General features: G+C 61.6%; 1 protein-coding gene across 1 annotated transcript in view; it reads right to left on the reverse strand.

The window, feature by feature from the left end:
- The window catches only part of SDC3 (syndecan 3), a 51,053-nt gene extending 32,948 nt beyond the window's left edge, over nt 1-18,105 (reverse strand). Inside the window, exon 1 of the mRNA XM_075437880.1 lies at nt 17,931-18,105. Within this exon, the coding sequence (XP_075293995.1) occupies nt 17,931-18,023 (93 nt within the window). The 5' untranslated portion in view covers nt 18,024-18,105. The remainder of the gene's footprint in view (nt 1-17,930) is intronic.
- Between the last annotated feature and the right edge of the window lie 4,485 nt (nt 18,106-22,590).

Below are 22,590 nucleotides of genomic sequence, written 5' to 3' on the forward strand. Positions count from 1 at the left end.
GGCCACGCACCCCACATCCTTCACAGGAAAAGCATCCTCGAGCCTGAAGGAGCTGTATAAAACCCTGGATTTGATGATTGCATGGTCCTTTCCAGGCCTAAAACCTACCAACGACCATATATCCCACTGGATCGACACCTTGGGATGGCACAGTGGAGACGGGAGCTGCTGGAAATGGGTGGGAGGCAGCGGGCCCGGATCCAGGCTTGGTCCCCCCTCCTGCCACATTTCCCACCATGGAACAAAAAAAATCCCCTGGTTTTCTCTCCCTAATTACGGCCAGGAGAGGTTTGCCACACCGGGGAGCGCGGTCTCTGTGCTCCGGCTCCTAATTACAATGCAGAGCATGCAAAATACAGGTCACCCGGCGCTATTATTACACACCTGGATGGTTTCCATTAATTAAGGGGGGGAAAAAACGTAAAGCTGCGGAGGGAGATGTGCGACACGGTAGCCTGAAGAGATGGATGTAAAAATACCCCGCGCGGGGACGAGGTGCGGGTGACTCACGGGGATTTGGCGAAGCACGGCCAGCACCGGGATGCTGAGCAGATGGGCTCCAAAGAGGGGCTGGTGGCACCTCCCCATCTGTGCTGGCTCCATGCGTGATGCCGGCACAGCTCTCCTCGCTGGAGATAATGGGGTTTGGGGGTGTCTTTGTGTCCCAGGGTGTGCATCCCGCTGTCGCCGGTAACGCACGGAGGAGGAGGAGACGGGTGTTGCACGATGCACGGGCTGAGCGGCAGGTGGGCGAGGGGAAGGGTGAGATGCTCTCCCTAACGCCAAATCCCCAACAGCAAATAAATACCCACCAGCCGGAGCAGAGGGAGTCTCTGCTCCCGCCGGCGTCGCACAGGGGTGTGCTCACGGGGCTTCATGCCACAATATCGGGACCCTTCAGGACCCTCTGTGTGCACCCAGCGAGTAGCATTTGGGTTTACAGGACTCCCAGGAGCCTCTTTACACCCTCCTCTTCCTCACCCTGCTCAAGCACTACAGGCCAGCTCCAGCTCCCACTTTGGGCTGGCTCTCCACAGCCCCACGAAAGAGGGGGACATTATTTTCTTGTCCCCCAAACCTCCGACCAGAAGTCTCAGGTCAGTCGGGCGCGTTCCAGCGCTCCCTCCAGCCCAGCACCAGCGCTGCCAGGCTGCTGTTCCCTGCCTGCTTCGATACAGCCCTCTGCTAAACAATGAAATGGCAAGGGAAAGAGCAATTATGCCCTTCACCAGCCAGCCAAGCGCAGCCCCATCCCTCCCACCCATGTACCGAGCTGGGTCGGTCCTCATGCCCAGACGCGGGCAGGGAGCAGCAGCGTGGATTCAGTACCCATGACCTGGCAGGTCCCCTCCTCTCCCAGGGCAAAACCCTTCCCCGCAGCGGGGGAAAGGCTTTGGGATGCTTTGGGAGCTGCATCCCAGGTCCTGCGACGCTGGGAAGGGGAACGGGGAGCCATCAGGCCGCCGATCGCAGCGGTTTAGCTCATGTCCCCTCCTTCTTTTCAGTGGAGCGGGGAGGACAATGCTTAATTGTGTTGTGGGAAGCAGAAAATGAGCTCACGGCTGTTTGTGGAAGGAAAGGTTTTGGCTGGAAATGCCTGCGTGCCAAGGGAAATCCACCCACGACGGAGGTGGGACACGGGAACGGGCCACGCTGCACCTCAGATCTCTTTTCCGTGAGGTTTCCGACAGGGAGCAGCAAGGACTCAGCCCTCCCCAGGACCGGCAGAGACGCGAAGAGCTCAGCACGCTTATTCAGGGACATGGGGACACAGCCCAGGGACCACGAGCCGAGCTGAAGAACCTCTTCTGCTTTCGGGCACGTGATGCCCGGGCAGCCAGGGTGACTCAGGAGGCAGAAATCCCCCTGGTCCGAGGCCACCATGGTGCCACCTTCTTCCATGGGCAGAAGGCCAACAGCGTGTCACCTCCCTCCATGGGGAACACTTCTGTGGGGCAAATTGTCCCACTGTGGGGGTTATTGGCACAGGTTGGATGCACCGTAACTGCTTTTCCCCCCCCCAGGGGACTAAGGAGGAATCTGGACCCCTCAAAACAGCCCCCCCGGGGAGCATGGGATGGCTTCGGTGAGCCGGGGCGCTGTCACCGTGCCAGGGGATGCTCAACCGAAACCGCAGGAGAGGCGGCCGCGGGAGTAAAAAGCCTCTTAATGACCACAAAAAGCAATTGTGGGCTTTTTAATTTTATTTTGTTTTTTTTAAATGCCACTTCATTTTCTGGGAGTGGCTTAATTGTGGTCATTAAGGTGGCAAGGAGAACACTGAGCCTCCGAGGGATGAGAGGAGGGCTGCGAGAGGCAGCTCTTTGCTCTTAGAGGAAAGATCCTCCAGCCCTACAAACCACCCCCCTTCTCCCAACCACCCTCTCGGCTGCCAGCTCCTTTCCCTCCCAGCTGCTGCCTCAGTTTCCCCATCCCCTAACCGAGGACCCACGGTCACGGCTGGCCCTCTGCGCTACAGCCGAGATGCATGGTGGGTTTTTGCCCCTTGAGGAGCCAGACCCGAGACCTCCCACAGCCACGAGCTCCAAGAGCAAAGAAATTGTCCCCATCAAGGGGGATTTTCTCCACGGTTTCCAAGCGCGCCGGGTCAGCAACCGGGAGCAGGCGGAGGGGCCGCATCCTGCGCCCACGGCGAGGGCAGGCGGCAGAGCCCGCAGAGCCAGGCGGCTCCCTGCGCTTTAACAGCTCTTCGGGTGTTCTGTGCAAATCCCACCAACACTGGCACATGGGAAACCACTTTCTGAAGCTGCTCCTGATGCTCCAGCCCATAACGCTCCGGAAACCCCCACCAGCTTGCCCCGCAAGCTGCCCCATCCTCGGCTGCAGGGAGCTCACCCAAGGCCACCAGCCCCAGCCACGGGAGTGCTCCCAGCATCATTTTTAGGGATGCAGGAAGCACGCAGGTGCGGGTTGCACAGCAACCATGAAAACAGCCATAAACGCATCAAAAACCAGGGGGGTCGCGGGGATGCTTCGTTCGTGGCGCTTTTAAGTGGCATGGAAAGGAGATGCCATGATAACCCTCACCCATCTGCTCCCAAAACTGGTACAGTTCAGCTTGAGCCCTGTTGCCTCTCCCAATACGTCCTCGTGCTGAGCCACAGCTAATGAACCTCCTAATAATGGTTAATCAGGAATATATTAGAGCCTTCTGCATGCAGCTGGAGATGAACACCGACTCCCCCTCCCCAACAGCAGGTCCCCCAAATGGCAGATGAAAAAAAAACGAAGGACCCCTTTTCCTTCTGGTGTTTAATTAGGCAAAATGAATCAAGGGTGGTGCTTTGCTGACCGCTGACCCGAGCAGTAGGACAGGGCGGTTGCAAGCTTGCCTGCATTTGGCGGGAAGGAGTTTCTGCCCACCTTCCCCGGAGTTGTCATGGAAATTGTAATGGATGTTGATTAAGATGCTGCGCTTGCCAAATGCAAACGTGCCTCGGTTTTCAGAGGGACTCCAGCCTGAAGGAGATCAGCCGGAGTAATCCTGCGCTGGGTTAGAGGGGAACCACTGGAGGGAGACCCGACCCCTTGGTGGGGATGGAGAAGAACTGAGGTGCCCCAAGGCTGTCCAGACAAGCTTCAGGCTTTGCCAAGGCAGCTTGAAAGGGAGGTTTTTTTCTGCCGTGTCACTAGGAGGGATTAAAAACCCCCAAAACACTGGGAAGCAGGGAGCCAGGGTGGGATCCGCCCGCAACTGCTGCCAGAAACGCCCAGCGCAAGCAGGATGGAGGCAGGGAGCTCAGCACCCATCCTAGGAGTGAAGGGGAGAGGTTTCATCTCACTTTCCCTGCCCGGTTGGACTGGGAGGTGATCCCAAAGCTTCAGCCCAAAACTGCAGACCCACGAACATCCGCCGTTCACCCCAGAGGTGGAAGCAGGACTGGACCCACGCGCAGGGCCCCGGCACTGCCGGGACGAGCCCCATGGAGGGGATGGAGAGCGAGGCATTGCTCAGAGCCGCCTGAGCCCGCAGTCATGCGAGCGGCCAGAAATAGACCCAATTTACATATGTAGGACGGAGCCCGCCACGCCAGCGCAGCCACGACCTACTTTCCCACTGCCCCGGTGGGATGTGGACACGTTCGGGGGCTGCGGTGGGCTCAGCTCGGTTCCCCTGGAGCAGCCCACCTCCCCCATGAAGAGCAGAAATGGGTTGGGAGTCCCGTGCTTGACGCATCCCCGAGGTTTCACCCCCAAAACGGCAGCTCCCGGGGGATGCGACGGCTGCCCGCGCCTCTGCTACCGGGAAGGGACCGGTGGGCTCAGAGCATCCGTCGGGTTTAATCGCGTGCTCAGGACCAGGCTCCCACACACATCACGAGCTACGGGGGCTCAGCTCCCGCACGTCTCAGTCTCCCGGTCCTCGCTGCCGTCCCAGAGTCCACAAGCAAAAGGCTCTTGCAAGATGGTGCACGTGGTACAAAAGCCCCCACACACCCTCTCCACGCTATTTTTAATTTTATAAGCCTTTTTGCAACACTGAGCATAAAGCAATAAGCTTTCACTGGTACCTCTGGGATGCTCCTTCCCTTAAAGACCACAGAAACCGATTGGTTTTCATACGAATACAGCTTTTTCCAGTAAGAAAAAAAGAACGAAAACCATAATCCACCACTGCTGAGCATCCTCCCGCTCGCAGGCGTTTCGGCGGCGTTCACCTGCGGGTCTGAATTGGAGACGGCACCGGGAAGTCCCCGAGGGGAGAAATGCCGATATTTATTTCACACCCTGTTGTTTCCCTCAGCCCGGGCAGCTCTCTGCAAACCTCCAGGCGGGAAGGAGCTTTCCGCTTCATCTTTCTACAACAGCAAAGATTCAAAGCAGCTTCAGCCTGCTGGTGGAAATACCCCTGCCTGACGCATTTTGTGTTGTTTGTTCAGAGCTATTCAGGGCTTCCAGTCCCTGCTGTGGAAGAAAAATTTATTATTGTAGAGGGAAAATAAAAAACACCTCAACCAGCTCTCCGATCTAGTCCCTGGAAGCAGGTGAGGAACAACCAACCAAGGCAAGAGGAGGGTGTTTCACCGCATCTGGGGCTGCTTTTTTTCATCCGGAGTGGTTTGCTGCAGTGCCCAGCGGCTGGAAGCATGAGAGGAAGAGACACGAAGAGAGACAAACGTTCTGCCTGGCCAGGGAAGGTTGAGAGGGGAAGAAAGAGAAATCTCCTTCTGAGAATGCATGGGCAGTGCGCTGTCAGACGTACCAGCATCCCTGTGAGTGGACTGGTACCAGCATCCCCCCCACAATTACCACTCAACTGCACCCAAGGCCCAGCCTCCCTGTCCCGAGCCCTGCAACTCGTCTCACCCGCAACCCAAAAGCCATCAGACCAAGAGGAAAATTGAAGCAGGGAGAGCTCCATCCCGGGGCAGCATGCTCCCAGGGCACCAGGATGCTCACGGCTCCCCAGCAGCCCCCGGCAGGAGAAGCCACGGGGCTGCTTTCAGCCCACACTCAGCATGATGAAACATCTCCCCAGCTGGAGACGGCACTGGGAAGTCCCCGAGGGGAGAAATGCCGATATTTTTTATTTTACACCCTGTTGTTTCCCTCAGCTTTCAGCAAACACCCAGATAGGAAGGGGGTTTCTGCTCCATCTTTCACCAGATGTTTCTGGCCTTGGCACAGAGCAAGGCAGAACCTCTCCATGCAGTGGCCATCTCCCACCGAGCACCGTGCTTTCCTCTGAGCTTCGGAGACTCCACGAGTCCAGCCATTCTCCTTGTGCTTGGAAAAGGGTTTCCAGCTCTGAAGTCAGCAGGCAAAACCTGGAAGCGGGACACCAAGAAGCCCTCACAGCCCAGTGGGCAAAGGAAACAGCCCCAAAATTTTGACATCAGAAAATGGGAAGATTTTTATGTGAGTCACTACTGGTGTGATCCCATCAGCAAGGCACGTCGTCGCAAAAGCAAACATAAAAAAGTCAAGACTTTCATTAGGGTGAAACACCAACTGACCCTTCGTTTTCCAGTCAAAACAGGCCAGCTTGTCTTCATAACTGGTTCTTTTATTCTTTTTTTCCCCCGGAAACCCTTCTCCACACGTCAGCGGGACCGTCAGCTCCAGGGAAACGTGGCTTCCCAGGTCACCCTCCCTCCCGCCGCCGCCCCGGGCAGCACCCGCCCCACGTCCTTCTGGCCGATTCACCCAGACCTGCTCTTCCTCCCCGGACTTCCCCTCCTGGGAACTGATTTCCCCTTTTTCGTACCAGCGAGGTTCACGCTGTGCCGTGCCGGGCGCTCGGTCCCGGAGCCACCCAGCCTCGGAGCTCTTTGCCAAGCCAAGCCCCGGTCCCCAAACCCTTCGGTAACGCAGAGAGCCCCGACCTGCTCCCAGACCATGACCATGGTGGACCCTGAACCTCGGTCTTCAACCCCACAGAAACAGCCGTGCTCCTCCAGCCGTGCTCCTCCAGCCAGGTTCGAACGTTTGCAGATGGAAGAAAAGCACCACGAAAACCCGCTAAACCACGGATTTTTAGGCAGGGAAGCTCAAGGTTGAGCAAGCATGTGTGACCCTCGAGTCCTGCTGCCTGCCAGAAGACTGGGGATTTTTTTCTCTGGAAGATACTGGGTCACACAAAACACCACTAAAATTCCTGTTACCCACAGGGTTTGGCCTCTTTCTCCAGGAGGGTCTGTTTCTCCTCATGTCCTGCCCCATCCTTGCCCCCGCCACAGTTCGGGGAGGGGAAGGACCCGTTCCCCCATGATAAATCCCACTGCAGCTGGTGAAGGCACTGGGGAAGTTCAAGCTCGGGGTTTCCCTAATGAACAGCAGCCAGAGACACACAGGAGGCACCGACCCTGCTCCGGCATCACTGCAAACATCAAAAAGAAGAAGGAACCCAATTAACTTCTTGGTGCCCTTTCATTCTAAGTCAAAATTGCATTTTTAAGGTGCTTGGGAGAGCCACCAGCCCGGGTTTGCAGAGGGGGTTGGTCCTCCTGGTCAGGGGAGGGGGGGTCGGACCTTGTCCCATCTTCCAGAGCCACCGAGCTGGGAAAGCAGGAGGCAGAGAGCCTGCAACCCCAGCTGAGGATGGGAAGCACTCGGATAAGAGCTGGAATAGCACACAAACTGTGTTGTTGGGGTTTGAGTTCAGCTTTTTTCTTTTTCCTCTAACTGCTCTTGCTATTTTAACTGAGGCAGACATTTCCTTGACGATTTTCAAGGGCTATAAATGTTTTATGTCCCTTTCCTCTATGCTCAGACAGCAACTTTTGCTGCTGCTCGGCGTAAGCAAGACCCGGAGTGGAGCAGCTGGGCACTGCCAGGGTGCAAAGGGACCAGGACCCCGGCCGGAGGGAGAGCATCCAGCCCCGTATCCGCATGGAAAGTCATCATCCCCCTGCATCGTGTCCGCTCCTTCCCCCCATTCCTAGAAGGGGATCCCACCGCCCGGCCTCCGTGCAAGATGTCTTTCTGCTGCAGGAAACTATATTTAGTGCCTAAACCCTTTGGGGGCTTTGCTGCTCTCCGAGATATTTATAGCTGGAGGCAAACCCCGACTGCGCTTGCCGGGAGCAGCTGGAATTGCACCGGGAGAGGCAGGATCCGGCCCGTGCCTGCAGCAGGGGAGCGGGCGCTGGGGCGAGCATCCCACCTGGCAGCCAGGATCGGCCCCAAAACCCCCGGTCCCCTGCACTGCTGTGGGAGAGAAGGTGTGGGATGCTGACCCATGTGTGGGTCAGGGCATTCTGGGGAGAGATCTGAAATTTTCTGGCCGAATTTGGAGCAATTAGGATGAGCCACAGAGCTGAGAGGCTCAGGAATAGCCCAGCCACCGGTGTGCAGCTCCTATCCAAAAAAATCAGGTGCCCGACCCCCACCTATTTCACCAAGAGCATTTCCCAAGGGGCAGGAGATTCACCCCACGCAGCCCCTCGCCTGCTCCGAGCATCGAAAGAGGAGCAGGAGGGAAGGAATGGTTCCCTTTTCCCGAACCCTCAGCATCCAGCCCTGCTCCTCTCACACACCCGGCCTGGGGGAGGGCTCGCGCAGCCAAATCGCTGGCAGCTTGTCCTCCTCACATCCTGACTTTAATACAGTCCATCAGGCAAAACACGCCGGCTGAAGGGAGGAAAATGAGAGGGGAGAGGGTTGAGGAGGGGGACGGCCGGCTGCCTGCGGGCAGCAGCCATTTCCTGAGCCAGGGGATGCAAAAACCCAACCGGCACGAGGCAAGCGGGGATAAAGGGCAGGCTGAGAATGTGGGGGCTTTGCACCCCGATCCTGCCCGACGGAAAGCAACTGCTCCCCTTCCCTGTCCCAGCATCCCCAGTATCGCTAGTGGCATGAAACTGGCTGGCATGGATTCAGGAACGCGTTCCACCCAGGGGTTGTGGCAGCGGGATGCTCGGCCCCGGCGGAGTTACCCCGGCTGCAGACGCGTCCTTTGCTGGCACCGGAGCCGGCGAGAGCAAAAGGGGAGTTGGGAGGTGGGGCAGAAGGGAAAAACCACCCCATGGTTGGGTTCCCGGGGCCCCTCTCCCACACCGCCGGGTGCTTCGCAGCCAGGATGGCCCTGGCCAGATCCTCGGCCTCGCACCAGGCTGCTGGGACCGGCAGCCAAAAAGCTCCTTGGAAAATACAAAACAAAAACAAACCAAACAAAAAAAAACCCCACTAAACAGAAACAAACTCTTTTTACCAAGCATCATGTCGGAGTCTACACAGAGGATCCTGCGGGGCTGATCCTCCCCAGTCCCTTCACTGGTGCTTTGCGCCCAGCACAAAACCCAGGTGCTCAGGGAGCCCCCCAGGGAGACAGCCCCACCCACTTAGACCCAAAAAGTCACTGTTTAGACCCAAAAACTCGCTGCTCTGGTGGAAGGAAGGCAGGACACGGCACTGTTGCTCCCTTCAGCCCCAGTCACCCCTTGCCAGCTGCCCACCCTTTGCAGCCGGCGTGAGTCCGATTTCCTCGCGGGTCGGAGCGTGTTCGAAGCTGGATTGCTGCGTCCAGAGCCCGGCCAGGCTCTGCACATCAACCAAAAATACCCAGAGGACGTGCTCCTCGCAAACTATTTCTGGTTTGGGATGCTACAGACGCAAATAGAGGTCAGTTGCCTGCAAAGCCAGCCCCAACTCCAGGAACCAGCATCCTCCGCACGCACATCTGGCTGGGTGGGTGTGCACACTGCAGCGGCTTCTCGTGAGCGTTCCGGGGATCCGGAGGATTTCCCGTCGGTGGAGGGCGATGCCTTGCTCCCAGGATGCAGACCCCCACGGCGCATCCTCCCTGCGGACTCTTTGCAGCCCCTTCTCCACTGGAAGAGCAAGCAGGCACGATCCGGTGGAGCTCAGCCCAAAGGCAAGGAGCCAAAGCTGCACCCAACGCAGTGGGTGCTGCTGCGCGATGCTCCCCGTGGAGAAATGTCCATAGGGATGTGTACGTCCCCACAAGGGACAACGCGCCAGGGACTGACCCGTGGGGACCAGGTAACCCCTGCAAATCCAGCTGTGCCCATCCGACCCCCACACCACATTATTCGGATTCCCTCTCTGTCCCTTCTCCACGGCAGCAGGAGCCTTCCCTCCCACCCTCCTCCTCCTCCAGCCTTTGGTAGGGTGTTTGAAGAGCTCTCACCACAGAAAATAAAGGGCCTCAGGATGCTCCACAGCCAGGATCTGTTCCCATCCAGGACCAGGCATCCTGGAGGGAGCAGAGCTGCAACGATCCCCCCGGCACGCACGAGCATCCCTGGGGATCGCCCGTGGTGGCTTTAAGGGCATCTATGTAGGGACATTTGGGGACGACGTGACCCACACCGCAGGGTCCCATGCACGGCTTTAAACATCACAGCCTGGAGACAGGACGGGTTTCCAGAGTCAGAGGAGAAGGCATTAATTAATCCCAATTAAAAGCAAGAGGGCAAAGAGGGAGGACCAGCTGCGTCACCCAATTACACCCCAATTACAGCACCCAGGGATGTGGCTCATAATAAAGACCCAAAAGTCCAGGGGGTCCTGCCCAGCAACGCGAGCCCCCCCAGCGGCACCGGGGACACCCGAGGAGCCAAGCCGCTTCCCCGCCCTCCCTACAGCCCTCACCCACAGCCTAATTGCAGCTTGCCAGGCAGCTAACGAGCAAGTCGCAAGTCGCACCCAAAACAATTATTTACTGATAAACGGGGAGAAACAGCTCCTTTCCATGCCAGAAGAAAACAAAACCAACCGATTACGGAGGCTGGGTGCTGCTGGGAGCCACGTCCCAGGCAGCTCTGCTCACTTGGGCATCGCAGCCGGGTGCAGCTCCGACGTCTCTGGCACTTGCGGATCCCGGGGTGCCGGGCGGGATGACCATGTCCCACAGCCACTGCACCCAGCACCAGACCCTATTTCATCCCAGCTCCCTGCACCTGGTGCCTCCAGTCCCGGTTTGATGCACGGGTCCCACTTTAATGACCCATTTTCCCCATCTGCAGAGATGCACTGGCATGCTCCCCAATTAACCCCAGGCTAACTAACCCCAGGATCCCACCCAGCTTTGCAATCCACCTCCAACGGCTGCAACGGCAGCACCGCACGGGATGCGAGCCATGCACCCCGGCAGGGCACCGCCTTGCAACCACTGATGGCTAATTAGGGCTTAATTAGCACTCATCAGTGCCATGGGAGCACGAGGAGTGGGTGCTCCAGGTTGCAGCCCCCTGGCACCCAAGCACGCTGCCCAGGCTGGGGTGCACCGAGCTCGTCAGGCCTCAGGCAGAGGGGAGCACCCTGTTCTATTCTGCATTAATTGTCCTGGAGGAGGTGAGCAGAGCGAGCGGTGACATCGGCCGAGCACCAAGGCACCCCAAAGTCACGGGGACGTGGCGGCTGTCTCTCCCGGCGCCTCCAAAAAAGGGAACCTCGCACTGCGAGCAGCCTCCCGGGCGCGGGTGAAAGCGTCGCCGGAGCCGCATGAAATCGTCCCGTTTCATCAACAAATACCTGGCAGCTCTGGGTTTTTCCACTGGGCCGGAGCCAGGGCTTCGGAGCGGTTGCAGTGCTGGTCCCTGCCGCCTCCCCACGCTCCCGGTCAGCGCCATCTCCGCTGACGCTCAGCTCCTCAGTACCCTCATCCCGGTGGCAGGAGATTCCCACGACACCCTCACCTCGCTCTGAGCACACACACGTGCAGCCCGTGCGTGGGGGAGGGAGAAAACTCAAGCCTGGGTGAGGTTACTCGCCAAAAAGCCTCCAAAATGGGGAAAAATAGACATTATTCCAGCTTCTCTGATTAATCTCTACAGGTTGCGATGGAGGGGTTTCCCAGCAGCATCTCGGGACACAACGGACATCCCCAGGACAGGCAGAACCTAGAAAAGCTGCTAGGAGCCCGGTGGGCCCAAATTTGCCTTAAATGAGGTGGAAATGGTGGACTGACACCTAGGCTGGGGCAGTGAAGCTCTTTGCGTGCTCCGTGCCAGCACCACTCACTGCCTCTGCAGGGAAAACTGCTCCGGGGTAGGAAAGAAACACAGTGGCTTTCTGTCTAGTTATAGCTTTCCTTCCAAAAAATCAGAAATAAAGAAGATTTTTTCTTTTAAATGGCCATTTTGGAGCAAAACTCCCACTCCCTTTCCCCAAAACGCAGCCCTCTGCTGTATTTTTGGCATTTGCTAACGTGAGCATCACTTGCAAACCAAGCCAAGCTCGCGCTCGGGACCGCCCGCCCTTCTCAGCGGTTACTCAGCCCGAGCAACACAGCTCGTGAAACAGCTTCATTCCCCTCCTCCTCCTCCGGAAAACAGCATTTTTTGGCAAATAAACTGTTTTGCCAACAAGTTGTGCTCCGTGCTGCCTGAGAGACGATGCTTCCCCCCAGCTCCAGCCTCCTCTGCCCCAGTTCAGGTCCCAAACTGGGGCCGCAGCAGCGGGGACGCTTGGCTGGGCTCCCCCACGTTGAGTTTTTTCGCCCCCCTCTTGCTAAAATAATCCTTGTTTCGCCATCGGCCGGGAAAGAAGCAGCAGCCCTGAGGTTGCGGCTGTTATTTTTATCTTGAAATAAATAGTTTGAGCCGCGGCCAAGCCGTTTCGAGGGAGGGAGATGCTTTGCATCGTGGCCGCAGAGATGTAAACACACGCGGCCTCTTGTCTCGTTGGGGGCACGTCGCACATCCCGATCCCGACCGGAGAGAGCTGAAATCGCCTATTCTGGGATGCCGAGGTGGAAAAGGGGGATGCAAGGTTCGGGGAGCAGCTCTCCCAGGGTGGGGACCGCAGCGGTACCCATTGCTGTTCACCCCCAGATCGATGCGGTCCCCTCCATCTGCTCGGTGCATGGCATGCACTGGCACAGCTGGGTTAAACACTGGTCTAACCAGGACCAGAATTAACTTTTCTGAGTCATTTTTATAAAAAAGCCGTGAAAGAATCAGCTCTAAAAATGCTTTCAGCTTCCCGACAGCAAAAAGGAGCATCCTTGTGCCACCCGCATGGCACCAGGTTCAATCTCATTCCTTCCCGACCAGACCAAGACCCCAAAAAACATGGTTTTGGGGGGCAGATGCCGCAACCAAGCTCAGTTTGGCAGCCCCAGGAGCCTGGATCCAGCCACGTCCTTCCCCCTGCCTTGACTTCCAGCAGCTCCCGTCCCGCCCCACGGCGCGGGGCACAAAGAGGGGGCCTTTGCCCCGCGCACTGCTCACGAAGGTCGCCGAACCGCTTGGGAGCTTTGCACGAGAAACTCGGCATAAATGTCAAACTAATTAACTGGGAAAGACGTATGCACTGCCACAAAAAGCCCTCTGTTTCGCCCCGCCGCCCTTCCTCCCACCTCCGCTCTCCCCGGAGCCGGGCACTGGCTGCGGCTTGCGAAAGCCATGCCCGGCGCAGGCGAAGGACCGCTGGACACTCCCGATGGCAAATTTTTTTCGCCTCTTATAAAGCACCGCATGAAGGGAACAGGGAAAAGCACAAAGCGAGGATGGAAAAGCTGGGAAAACCTCTCCGGCAGCCGCCGCTCCTCCCTCGGCACACGTGTTGCGGCATCGTCTCCAGGGACACGGCCGGGGAGGGCCGAGCATCTTCCGTCGGGGCCAGGCTCACGCTGCCGGCGTGAAAAACAGAGACACATCCCGCATTCTGCCCGCGAGAGGCTCGGTGGCATCCCCCTTTTTGCAGGATAAATCCTTCTCCGGCAGCTTCCCGGGGTCCTGAGCCAAAGGAGCCTCATGCCGGCGTTAAACCGGCGCCAGGAGGACGCGGAGGGAAGGGGGATGCTGAGGACCACGGCTCCGGCAAAGGTACCCGCCCGCTGCTGCCAGGGGATGCCAAACCGCGTCCTGAAGGGGTTTTCTCCCCAAATAACTGCTCCCCGCCTCCCGGGCGTCGAGGCTGGGTTTGCAGAGATGCTGAGCACCCAGCTCGTACATCAGGGAGTAGAATGAAAGCAAAAAAAAAACCACACCCGGAGCCACGCAGGGTGCAAGGATGCGATCGGACCCGGCCCCCCCGCCCCGCTCCCGGCACGGGGAAAGCTCGGTGCGACGAGGACGCGGCTGCGGAATTAAAATCCTGGCCAAAAACTATTTAAAAGTCTTGAAAGGTTCAGGAAGGGAGAGGCTGCTGTGTGCCGGGGCACAGCCCCGGTTTCGGTGCCTTCCCGGCCGGCCAGCTCGGCAGGGCTTGGTACCCGGCTCACGTCGCGCCGGGGACGGGCATTCCCCCTGCCTGGCTGCCGTCTCCCAGGGCGGCCGCGCGTCTCCCGGCGGCTCTTCCAAGGGGAAAAAAGGAACCTTAGTGAGGGACTCTTGGGGACTTCACCTACGTCATGCACGGGCAGGGACTGGAGGTGCCAGCACCCAGAGCACCCTGCACCCCTCACGAAGATCTAGGAGCCTCTTGTATTATTATTATTGCTCAGCTCCATGAACTTGCTTCACCTCTGCTCGTCAGAGGAAGGAGCTGGGTGCTGAGCGCAGCTGGGTGGGGAGAGCCGGGATGTCCCTACAAGCAGGGCTAAGCTGGGCCATGGGCGATGCTGGCTCACACCAGAGAGCTCAAATCCACCCCCCGGGAGCCGGGAAGAGTCCTAGCCAGCTCATCACATCCCACACAGTTTCACAGCAGCCCCCAGAGCACGCACAAACCTCAGAAGGCAAAGACCCGCCATGACCCCGATGCCGGGCTGGCCACTGGGGAGCTGCAGACCCCAGACCACCGGCCAACATCGCAGGAACAAAGGTGCCCTGCAAACCCCCAAGCCCCCACGTCGGTACCGGTGGGCCCCAGAGCTGCGGGGATGCTGGAACCCACAGATTCTGAGGGAGAGGCGGATGCGCTCCCCATCAGCCCTCCGGATCGTGCCAAGGGTGGATTTTAAGGGATCGCAAGGAGCAAGGGATGCTGTCCCCCAGCGACCCTCCCCGGGAGAGCCCCACGGAAACACACTCCAGCGCTGAATCCAGATCAGCTCCCTACTACCCTACAGAGCGGGGCGGGATGAGCCGGCCCCAGGGCAGCCTGGCCCCGGAGCGTCCCAGGCAAAGCTCCAGCGGGGCCACGGACGTGAGCGGCTGGGACCTGCGGAAAGGTTACGGCTAATCAACGCTCTCAGTAATTAAGGTGACGAGTTGATCCCTAAGCTCACGGCTCGGCCGGCCAGCCAGGACCGAGGCAAAGAGCCCTTCCCCAGTGCACCAAGGGACTGGGGGTCCCCAGAGCGGGGGTGTCACAGGGGGCTGGCAGGATGCACCCGCTCCCCTGGCACCTCGCCGCAGCCCAGCGCACCGCCCGCCCTCGCTGATGAAAGCTCATCAGCCCCCACTTTGGCTGCGTCTAATTAGCTGCCCTCTGCCCCTGCCCACTCTGTCCCCAGAAGGGCCCTGGATGCCACTCGGCTCCCCACCGATGCCCAGCACGGAGGAGGAGGAAGAGGAGGAGGAAGGAGCGATCCCCCGGCCTGCGTGTGGTCTGCAGGGTGGGGAGCCATCAGCTCTCCCGGCTGTGCAGAAAACATTCTGGATTCTTGGGTGTCCAGTAAGGGGTTGAGCTCGTGCTCTCTGGTGATCCGCAGACAGGTCCTGAGCCATGAGGCAGGGGATGGGGGTCGGCAGGGGTGGGCTGGGTGAGCTCGTGAGCTTCACAGCCCTGGGGAATCCTGGCCAAAACCAAACCTGCGTGTCCGCGGTGCTGTCAGGAAAACCCGCTGCCAGGACGGGGTCTCGCTGGAGAGGCAGCCCCCACCCCGCAGCGGCACACAAAGGGTTAAAGGGACCGATCCCAGCTCCCCCGAGCCCGGGGCCAAGAGGGGTCACAGCCACCACCAGATCAAAGGGAAGCGCAGGGTCCCAGGGGACTCCTTACTGTTCCCAAACGCTCCGGCAACGCCGTGTCCCTGCGCCGAGGCCAACAGCCCCCGTCCTTCCGCGCTCCCCCGGGACCAGGACAGGGAAGCGCGGTGCTGGGCCCGGCCCGGGGACCTCGGGGGCTCGGTGCCAGCCGGAGCCGCAGTTATTTGTCCGTTCTCCACAGTGCAAATATTAATTAATTCTCCAGGTGCTGCTCCAGAGCAGACACCAGGACCCGGCACAGGGTTCGCAGGCAGCGTCACCCAGCTGCCCGCGCAACTGCACCCAGGGGAGAGGGGGGGGTCCCCACATCCATTCCTCTCCCACAGGCACGGCAGCCGGCTGGGATGCGCCAGAGCTGTTCCAAGTCACTGCTTCCCACCCCGGCACCCCCAGGGAGACGCTGAGGCTTTGCCTAACGAGACCGAACGATTCGACAGCCTCAGCGAAGAGAAGCGGGGGGAGAGGAGAGACCTCAGCCCCCTCCAGCCGAGGATGCTCCACGTCCCCTGGAGCATCACTCTCAGGGGAAAACAGCCCCAAGCCCTCCCTTGGGCTGCCTCCCCCCAGCCCCAGACCTGCCTCATGGTCCCCAGGAGCACCCCAGTATCCCGTCACCTCCCATCCCGGTGTTTAACAAGCCCGTAACCTTTCCTGCCGAATTATCCTCGGCAACCATCGCCATCCACCAGCCAGCAACTAGAATTCCCCAAATGGGGAAGGGGAACCGCTTCTCTGGGAGGGAGCAAGCACCCAAGCGACCGACCCCGTGCCCACCACGGGTGCTGCGGAGATGCCGGCGCGGCCGCACGCACCTCTCGCCGCCGCGGGCACCCAGGGACGGAGGGGAGCTGCCCGCCGAGCTCCGGCTTCCCCGGATCGATGGCCAAGCGCAATATTCAGCTTCAGACGGCCTTGGATCCACCGCGCACGCGGCCGCACGGCAGCGAGGAAATCACGCTCGGACGAGTGAACCACGCACCTGACGGTCTTCTCAGCAAGGGCTCAGCAGCCTTCTCGGAAAGCCCAAAGTTGCGGCCGCCTCTGCGGGAGGGGGAGCAACCGCTGCCGGGAAAGCCGGGCCAACCCCCCGCACGCGCCCGCAGAAACGGGGGTGCCAGCCCACGGCGCCCGCCAACCAGAACCCCGGGAGGGTGGGGAAGAGCTCGGGGTTATCTGGCGGAGCAGGTCGCGCGCTGGTGAGCAGCCAGGCCCTGGGATGTTCTGCTCTTCAGGAGAGGAGGAGGAGGAGGAGGCGGCAGCCTTCCTCCCGGAGCGGCCGCTTCACCACCGGTTGCGTGGGAAAAGCATCTCCCGGCTGCCGGGGGATCCTTCCCCGAGAGCATGGCCCGACAGCCAGCGCCCCGCAAAGCCGCCCCGGCACCCCTAAACCCTCCGGCCAGCGGCACTTGGGAGAGTGAGCGCTGGGCAGGGACGGGGCAGCCCCCCCCCTGGCCCCCCAACTTTCTTCTGCCACTGAAAAGCGGGAGTGGGATATTCCGCCCCCCCCCCCCCCCCCGGCCCCGGGGTGATTTTTGAGGCGTTTCCCGACGACCTTCAAACGGCATCTGCCTGCAGCCCCCTCCCCACGGCAGGGCCCCCTGCCCCCCCCTTGCCCAGCCCTGCCGGCCCCCCCGGGATGAGCCCCCGCCGCAGCGCTGCCCCGGGGGGGTTCTGGGGCCTTCCCCCCGCGGGGTGCCAGCCCGAGGGTGGGCGGGGGGTCCTACCCCCCCCACACCCGACCCCCCCAGCAGGGTGCCGGCCCCACCCGACCCGAGTAGCGTGCCAGTCCCGCCACCCCCCGCACACTGCTGGCTCCGGGACCCCCCTCCACGCCGGCTGTGGGGGTGCCCCTCCCCGGGGGGGCTGCCGCTGCCAGCCCTCGCCCTCCCCAGCCGGGTACCGCTCCCCCCGGCACACGCTGCCGCTCCACGCACGGTACCGGTACCGGCCCACGCCCCCAGCTCGGGGTGGGAGCCCCCCCATCCCGGTCCGGTCCACGCACGGTACCGACACCGGTCCCAGCACCCCGGTGAGGTCCCGGTCCGACACCCCCCACCCCGGTACCGATACGGGACCCAGCACCCCAGTCCGGTCCCGGTTCGACACCCCACCCCCCAAATCCAGTCCACGCACGGTACCGACACCGGTCCCAGCCCGGTCCCAGCCCCCCCCCGCTCCACGCACGGTACCGACACTGGTCCCAGCCCCCCCCGCTCCACGCACGGTACCGACACCAGTCCCAGCACACCGGTACGGTCCCGGTCCGACCTCCCCCCCCACCCAGCTCCGGTCCACGCACGGTACCGGACCCATGCCCTCAGCTTGGGGTGGGTGCCCCCCCCCAGCTCCTCTCCACGCACGGTACCGACACCGGTCCCAGTCTCCCGGTCCGATCCCGGTTCGACATCCCCCCTCCCACCCAGGTCCAGTCCACGCACGGTACCGACACGGGTCCCAGCCCCCCAGTCCGGTCCCGGTCCCAGCCCCCCCCCGCGGTACCGACACCGGTCCCAACCCCCCGGTGCGGTCCCAGCCCCCGTGCCCGCTCCGCTCACGGTGCCGGTACACGCCCCCCCGCCCCGCTCCCCGTGCGGTGCCGGTGCCCCCCGGCCCCCCCGCACTCACCAGCGCGCCGCGGCCCCCCAGCAGCAGCAGCAGCAGCAGCGGGGCGAGGCTCCGCAGCCCCCGGGGCGCCGGTACCGGCACCTCCCCGGGCATCTTCCTGCCGCAAGGACGGCTGGCGGCGGGGCGGGGGCGGGGAAGGGCCTTTGTTGCCGCCGCCCGCGGGAGGCGGTGTGGGTGCGGGAGGGGGGGCGTGTGGGTGCGGGAGGCGGCGTGAGTGCGGGCCGCCGCCGCGCCGCCCTCCCCCCGCCGCGCCCCCCCCCCCCCCGCCACAGCGGGAGGCGCTGGGATGGACCCCCCCGGCCCCGGCACCGGCACGGCCCCGCCGCCCGGAGCGACCCCCCAGACCGGACCGGGGGGGGGGGGGACACTGGGGCGGATGGGCGGGACCCTGGGGGAGATACGGGGGGGATTTAGAGCAGACTGGGGGGAACTGGGGTAATGAGGGGCCTGGGGCAGATGGGGGGGGACCCTGGGGTAGATGGGGGGGACCTGGGACAGACAGGGAGGGGGGATTCTGGGGTAGATAGGGGGGGATTTAGAGCAGACTGGGGGTAACCGGGGGTAGATGAGGGGCCTGGGGCAGAAAGGGGGGGACCTTGGGACAGATTGAGGCGACCCTGGAGTAGATGGGGGTTACCTGGGACAGATGGGGGGGGATACTCTGGGGTAGATACAGGGGGCTTTTAGAGCAGACTGGGGGGAGCTGGGGTAGATGAGGGGCCTCGGGCTGAAGGTGGGGGACCATGGGACAGATTGAGGGGACCCTGGAGTAGATGAGGGGCCTGGAGCAGCTGGGGGCACACCCTGGGGTAGATGGGGGGGGACCCTGGGGTAGATGGGAGGGACTCTGGGGTAGATGGAGGGGGCTTTTAGAGCAGAACGGGGAGGATCCGGGGTAGATGAGGGGCCTGGGGCAGCTGGGGGGCACCCTGGGGTAGATGGGGGTGGCCCTGGGGGAGATGGGGGGCACCTGGGACAGATGGGAGGACTCTGGGGCAGATAGGGGAGACCCGGGGGTCAATGGGGGGGCCTGGGACAGACCGGGGGGGCACTCTGGGCTAGATACAGGTGGGATTTAGAGCAGATTGCGGGGAGCCAGGGGTAGATGAGGGGTCTGGGGCAGATGGGAGGGGACCCCTGGGGTATATGGGGAGGACTGGGACAGATGGGGGGGGACAGACTCTGGAGCAGATATAGGGGGGATTTAAAGCAGATTGGGGGGAGCCAGGGGTAGATGAGGGGCCTGAGGCAGAAGAGGGGGGGACCCTGGGGCAGATGGGGGTACCTGGGACAGATCGAGGGGACTCTGGGGTAGATGGGGGGGACCCAAGGGCAGATGAGGGGGCCTGGTGACAGATGGGGGTCTCTGGGGTAGATATAGGGGGGGATCTAGGGCAGACGGGGGGAACTCAGGGGTAGATGAGGGGGACTGGGGTAGGAAAAGGAGGGGATTGGGGCAAACTGGGCGGGACCTGGGGCAGACTGGGGGGATCTGGGGGTAGATGAGGGGCCTGGGGCAGATGGGGGGGGGATCCTGAGACAGATGGGGGGACCTGGGACAGATTGTGGGGATCCTGGGGTAGAAGAGGGACATGTGACGGATGGGGGGGACCCAAGGGTAGACAGAGGGGGGACCTGGGGCAGATTGAGGGGGGTCGGGGTAGACGAGGTGGTGCTGAGGCGGTGGGGGGATGCAAGGGCATTGGGGGGGGCCCAGGAGCAGACGGGGTCACCTCGGGGAGGACAGGGGAGAGGAAGCAGGGGCAGATGGGGACCCTGGGATCTGCCTCCAGGGTGGGACCCCCACCCGGCGCCTCCCCTCCTGGGGACCCTCGGTCACCCCTAGGGTGGGTGCTGGGGCCGGGACCACCCCCGGTGTACAATCCAGGAGGGGAAAATTCCCCCCCCGGGCAGAGGACTCTGTCCCAACCCCGCCGGTCGCTCCATCAACCCCACAGCACCGTGCCTCAGTTTCCCCTTCCCCTCCCGGGATGACCGCGGGACCGGCGGACCCCGCTGTGACAAACCCCTCCTCTGAACGCCAAACACCCCCCGGGGGGGGGTCGAGGGGGGTTACCCGGAGCGAGGGGCGTTGCCGTCCCAGCCCCCTCCGCTCGGGAGGGGAAATGGGGCAAATTCAGCTGAAAATGGGGGTGCGGCCCCGGCCGGGGCAGGGCAGAGCATCCTGCCCACTCCCCGCTCGATGGGAGACCCTTCGGGGGGGGGGGGGGTGTGTCTGGCTTGGGGTCCCCACCCGAGCCGCTTCCCTCTGATTTAATCGCGCTGTAATTAGCAGGGCCCAAATGAAGAATGATAATTAGAAAAATTAATAAACGCGAGAAGCCGGGGGAGAAAAACCCGGGGAAAGGCTCGGGGTCGAGGGGGGGGTCCCCAGGGTGGGTTGGGGGGGTGGAGGGGGTCCGGGTAGGGGGGCGGGGCGGGGGGCGGGGCCGGGCGCGTGGTCGGGGCTGCAGCGCCGCGCCGTGGCCGCCGCCAGCCCCTGCAGCGGGGGGCGGGTGTGGGTCCCCAGCCCGGGGTTGTCACCCGAGGGGTGGCCCCTGGCGCGGGGGTGTCACCCGAGGGGGGGGGGGGGGGGGGCGGCCCGGGTCCCACCGGGTCCTTCCCCACCCCGCTGCGGCCCCACTCGAGTTCCTTCGGCTCGGGGGGGGTGATGGACCCCAGGGGGTGTCATGGGACACGGGTGACCCTCACGGGTCCCTTCCAACTGGACACACGCCATGGTTCTACGGTTCTGTGATGGATCCAGGCTGATGCGACAGACCTTGGGTGTCAGGATGGATCCTGGCTGACATGGTGGACCCCAGGTGACGTGATGGACCCCGCCCTCTGTGATGGATCCTGGATATCATGATGGACCCTGACGCGATGGGTCCTGGCTGATGTGATGGGTCCTGGCTGGTGTGATAGATCCCAGCCGATGTGATGGTCCCCAGCTGATGTGATGGAATCTCGGTGTCATGATGGACCCTCGGTGTCATGATGGACCCTAACTGATGTGATGGATCCTGTCTGATGTGATGGATCATGGTTGGTGTGATAGATCCCAGCTGATGTGATGGTCCCCAGCTGATGTGATGGACTCTCCGTGTCATGATGGACCCTAACTGATGTGATGGATCCTGTCTGATGTGATGGATCATGGCTGATGGGATGGTCCCCAGCTGATGTGATGGACTCTGGGTGTTGTGGTGGACCCCGGCTGATGTGATGGATCCCTTCCCTTCTCCAGCAGCAACCAGCACCATGCACAGGAGTAACCAAAGTGGGTCCCGCACAGAGCAACCCGGCCGTACCCTTCCCAGCAGGCCCCCACCGTGCCCCCCGCCTCACCCCAGCAGGGCCAACACCACGGGGCTGCGGGGCAGCCGCCCAGGCTCAGCCCCAGCCATGACGGTGCTCGGGAGATGCTGGCCGGGTCCTTGCTCCCAGGCCAGGCACAGAGCAGGACTTCGCAGGTCTGGGCAAGAGTCAAGCCCATTCCCAAACACCTTTGGTGGCCCGGGGTGAACCCTGGACCCACGGGTGTCTGCAGGAAGAAACACGGAGCCTGGGCAGACTCTCACCCCGCTCTCAAAACCAAGACAGATGCTTCATGTGAAATTAAACTTAAAAAGAAAAAAACATCTCTTGCTTTCACCATGTTCTGCCCCAACCCCGCAGCCGCGCCGCCGTCTCGCTGGGTTGCTCGAGCAGTGAGGGTTAAATGAAGCATTAACGAGCTCCAAGAGCTGCAGGAGCCCCAAAAGCTCCAGGACGCGGGACCCCAGGGCTCCCACAGCCCTCGTGGCTCGGCGCGGTGGCCGTTGGTTATCGCGCAGAGGCGCAGGCCGGCTCCAAAGCCAGGGCAAAAAAAGGTGTCAGAAAGCCCAAGTCGGCACAGTCTGCTCCATTTAACAGCAACGGGTGTGAAAACAGATTAAAACCACCGCTGGGTCATGGGGGTTTTGGCTTTTCTTCAGGGGTGAGAAGAAGAAAGCGGCAGCGCGGGCAGGATTGGTGATTTGACACGTGCTCCAAAATCAAACGTGCTCATGCACTAAGCCAAAAAGCTAATTTTCTGTGAAATGGGAAGTTTCGTCCTCTCTCTCCATCTATCCCAAGTCACCCGACCCGCACAAGTGCTCAGACTCACTGGGATTCCCCAGATGGTTCTGATGACCACCTGCAGAAGAGGGTCTTCAAACCAGCAGCTGCTGACCTGCACCACAGCGACGGGGAAGGGCCTTCACGCTGGTAAACGCAGAAAAATTGGGCTTAAGAAGAGGCCAATTTTCTCCTCGAGCAAGGGTCTCACAGGGGATGAGATGCAGAGCTGGAGCCTCCCCGGGACAGGGAATTCAGGGAATGAAGGACCATGGCAGGCTGAGAAGGTGCACGAGAACGCGGCCGGGGCAGCAGACGAGGAACCTGGAGCAGGTGAGGACAGTCCGAACTCTGCTTGCCCGGTGCTGGGCTCCAAGCTGAGCCTCACCTCTGGGGAAGGAGAGCTTGGCACTGGGAAAGTCTCCATGAGAACACGAGCTCGGTGCTTGCTCCCGCTTCTCTAGCAGTTCTCGATGAGCTAGAAAACATGGTGGGACTTGCTGGGGCATCCCAACTCGACTGCCAGGCACAGCTCCCTGGTCCCCTCCCAGAGCCT

Source organism: Opisthocomus hoazin, chromosome 17 (genome assembly GCF_030867145.1).
Source record: "Opisthocomus hoazin isolate bOpiHoa1 chromosome 17, bOpiHoa1.hap1, whole genome shotgun sequence".
Taxonomy (NCBI): Eukaryota; Metazoa; Chordata; class Aves; order Opisthocomiformes; family Opisthocomidae; genus Opisthocomus; species Opisthocomus hoazin.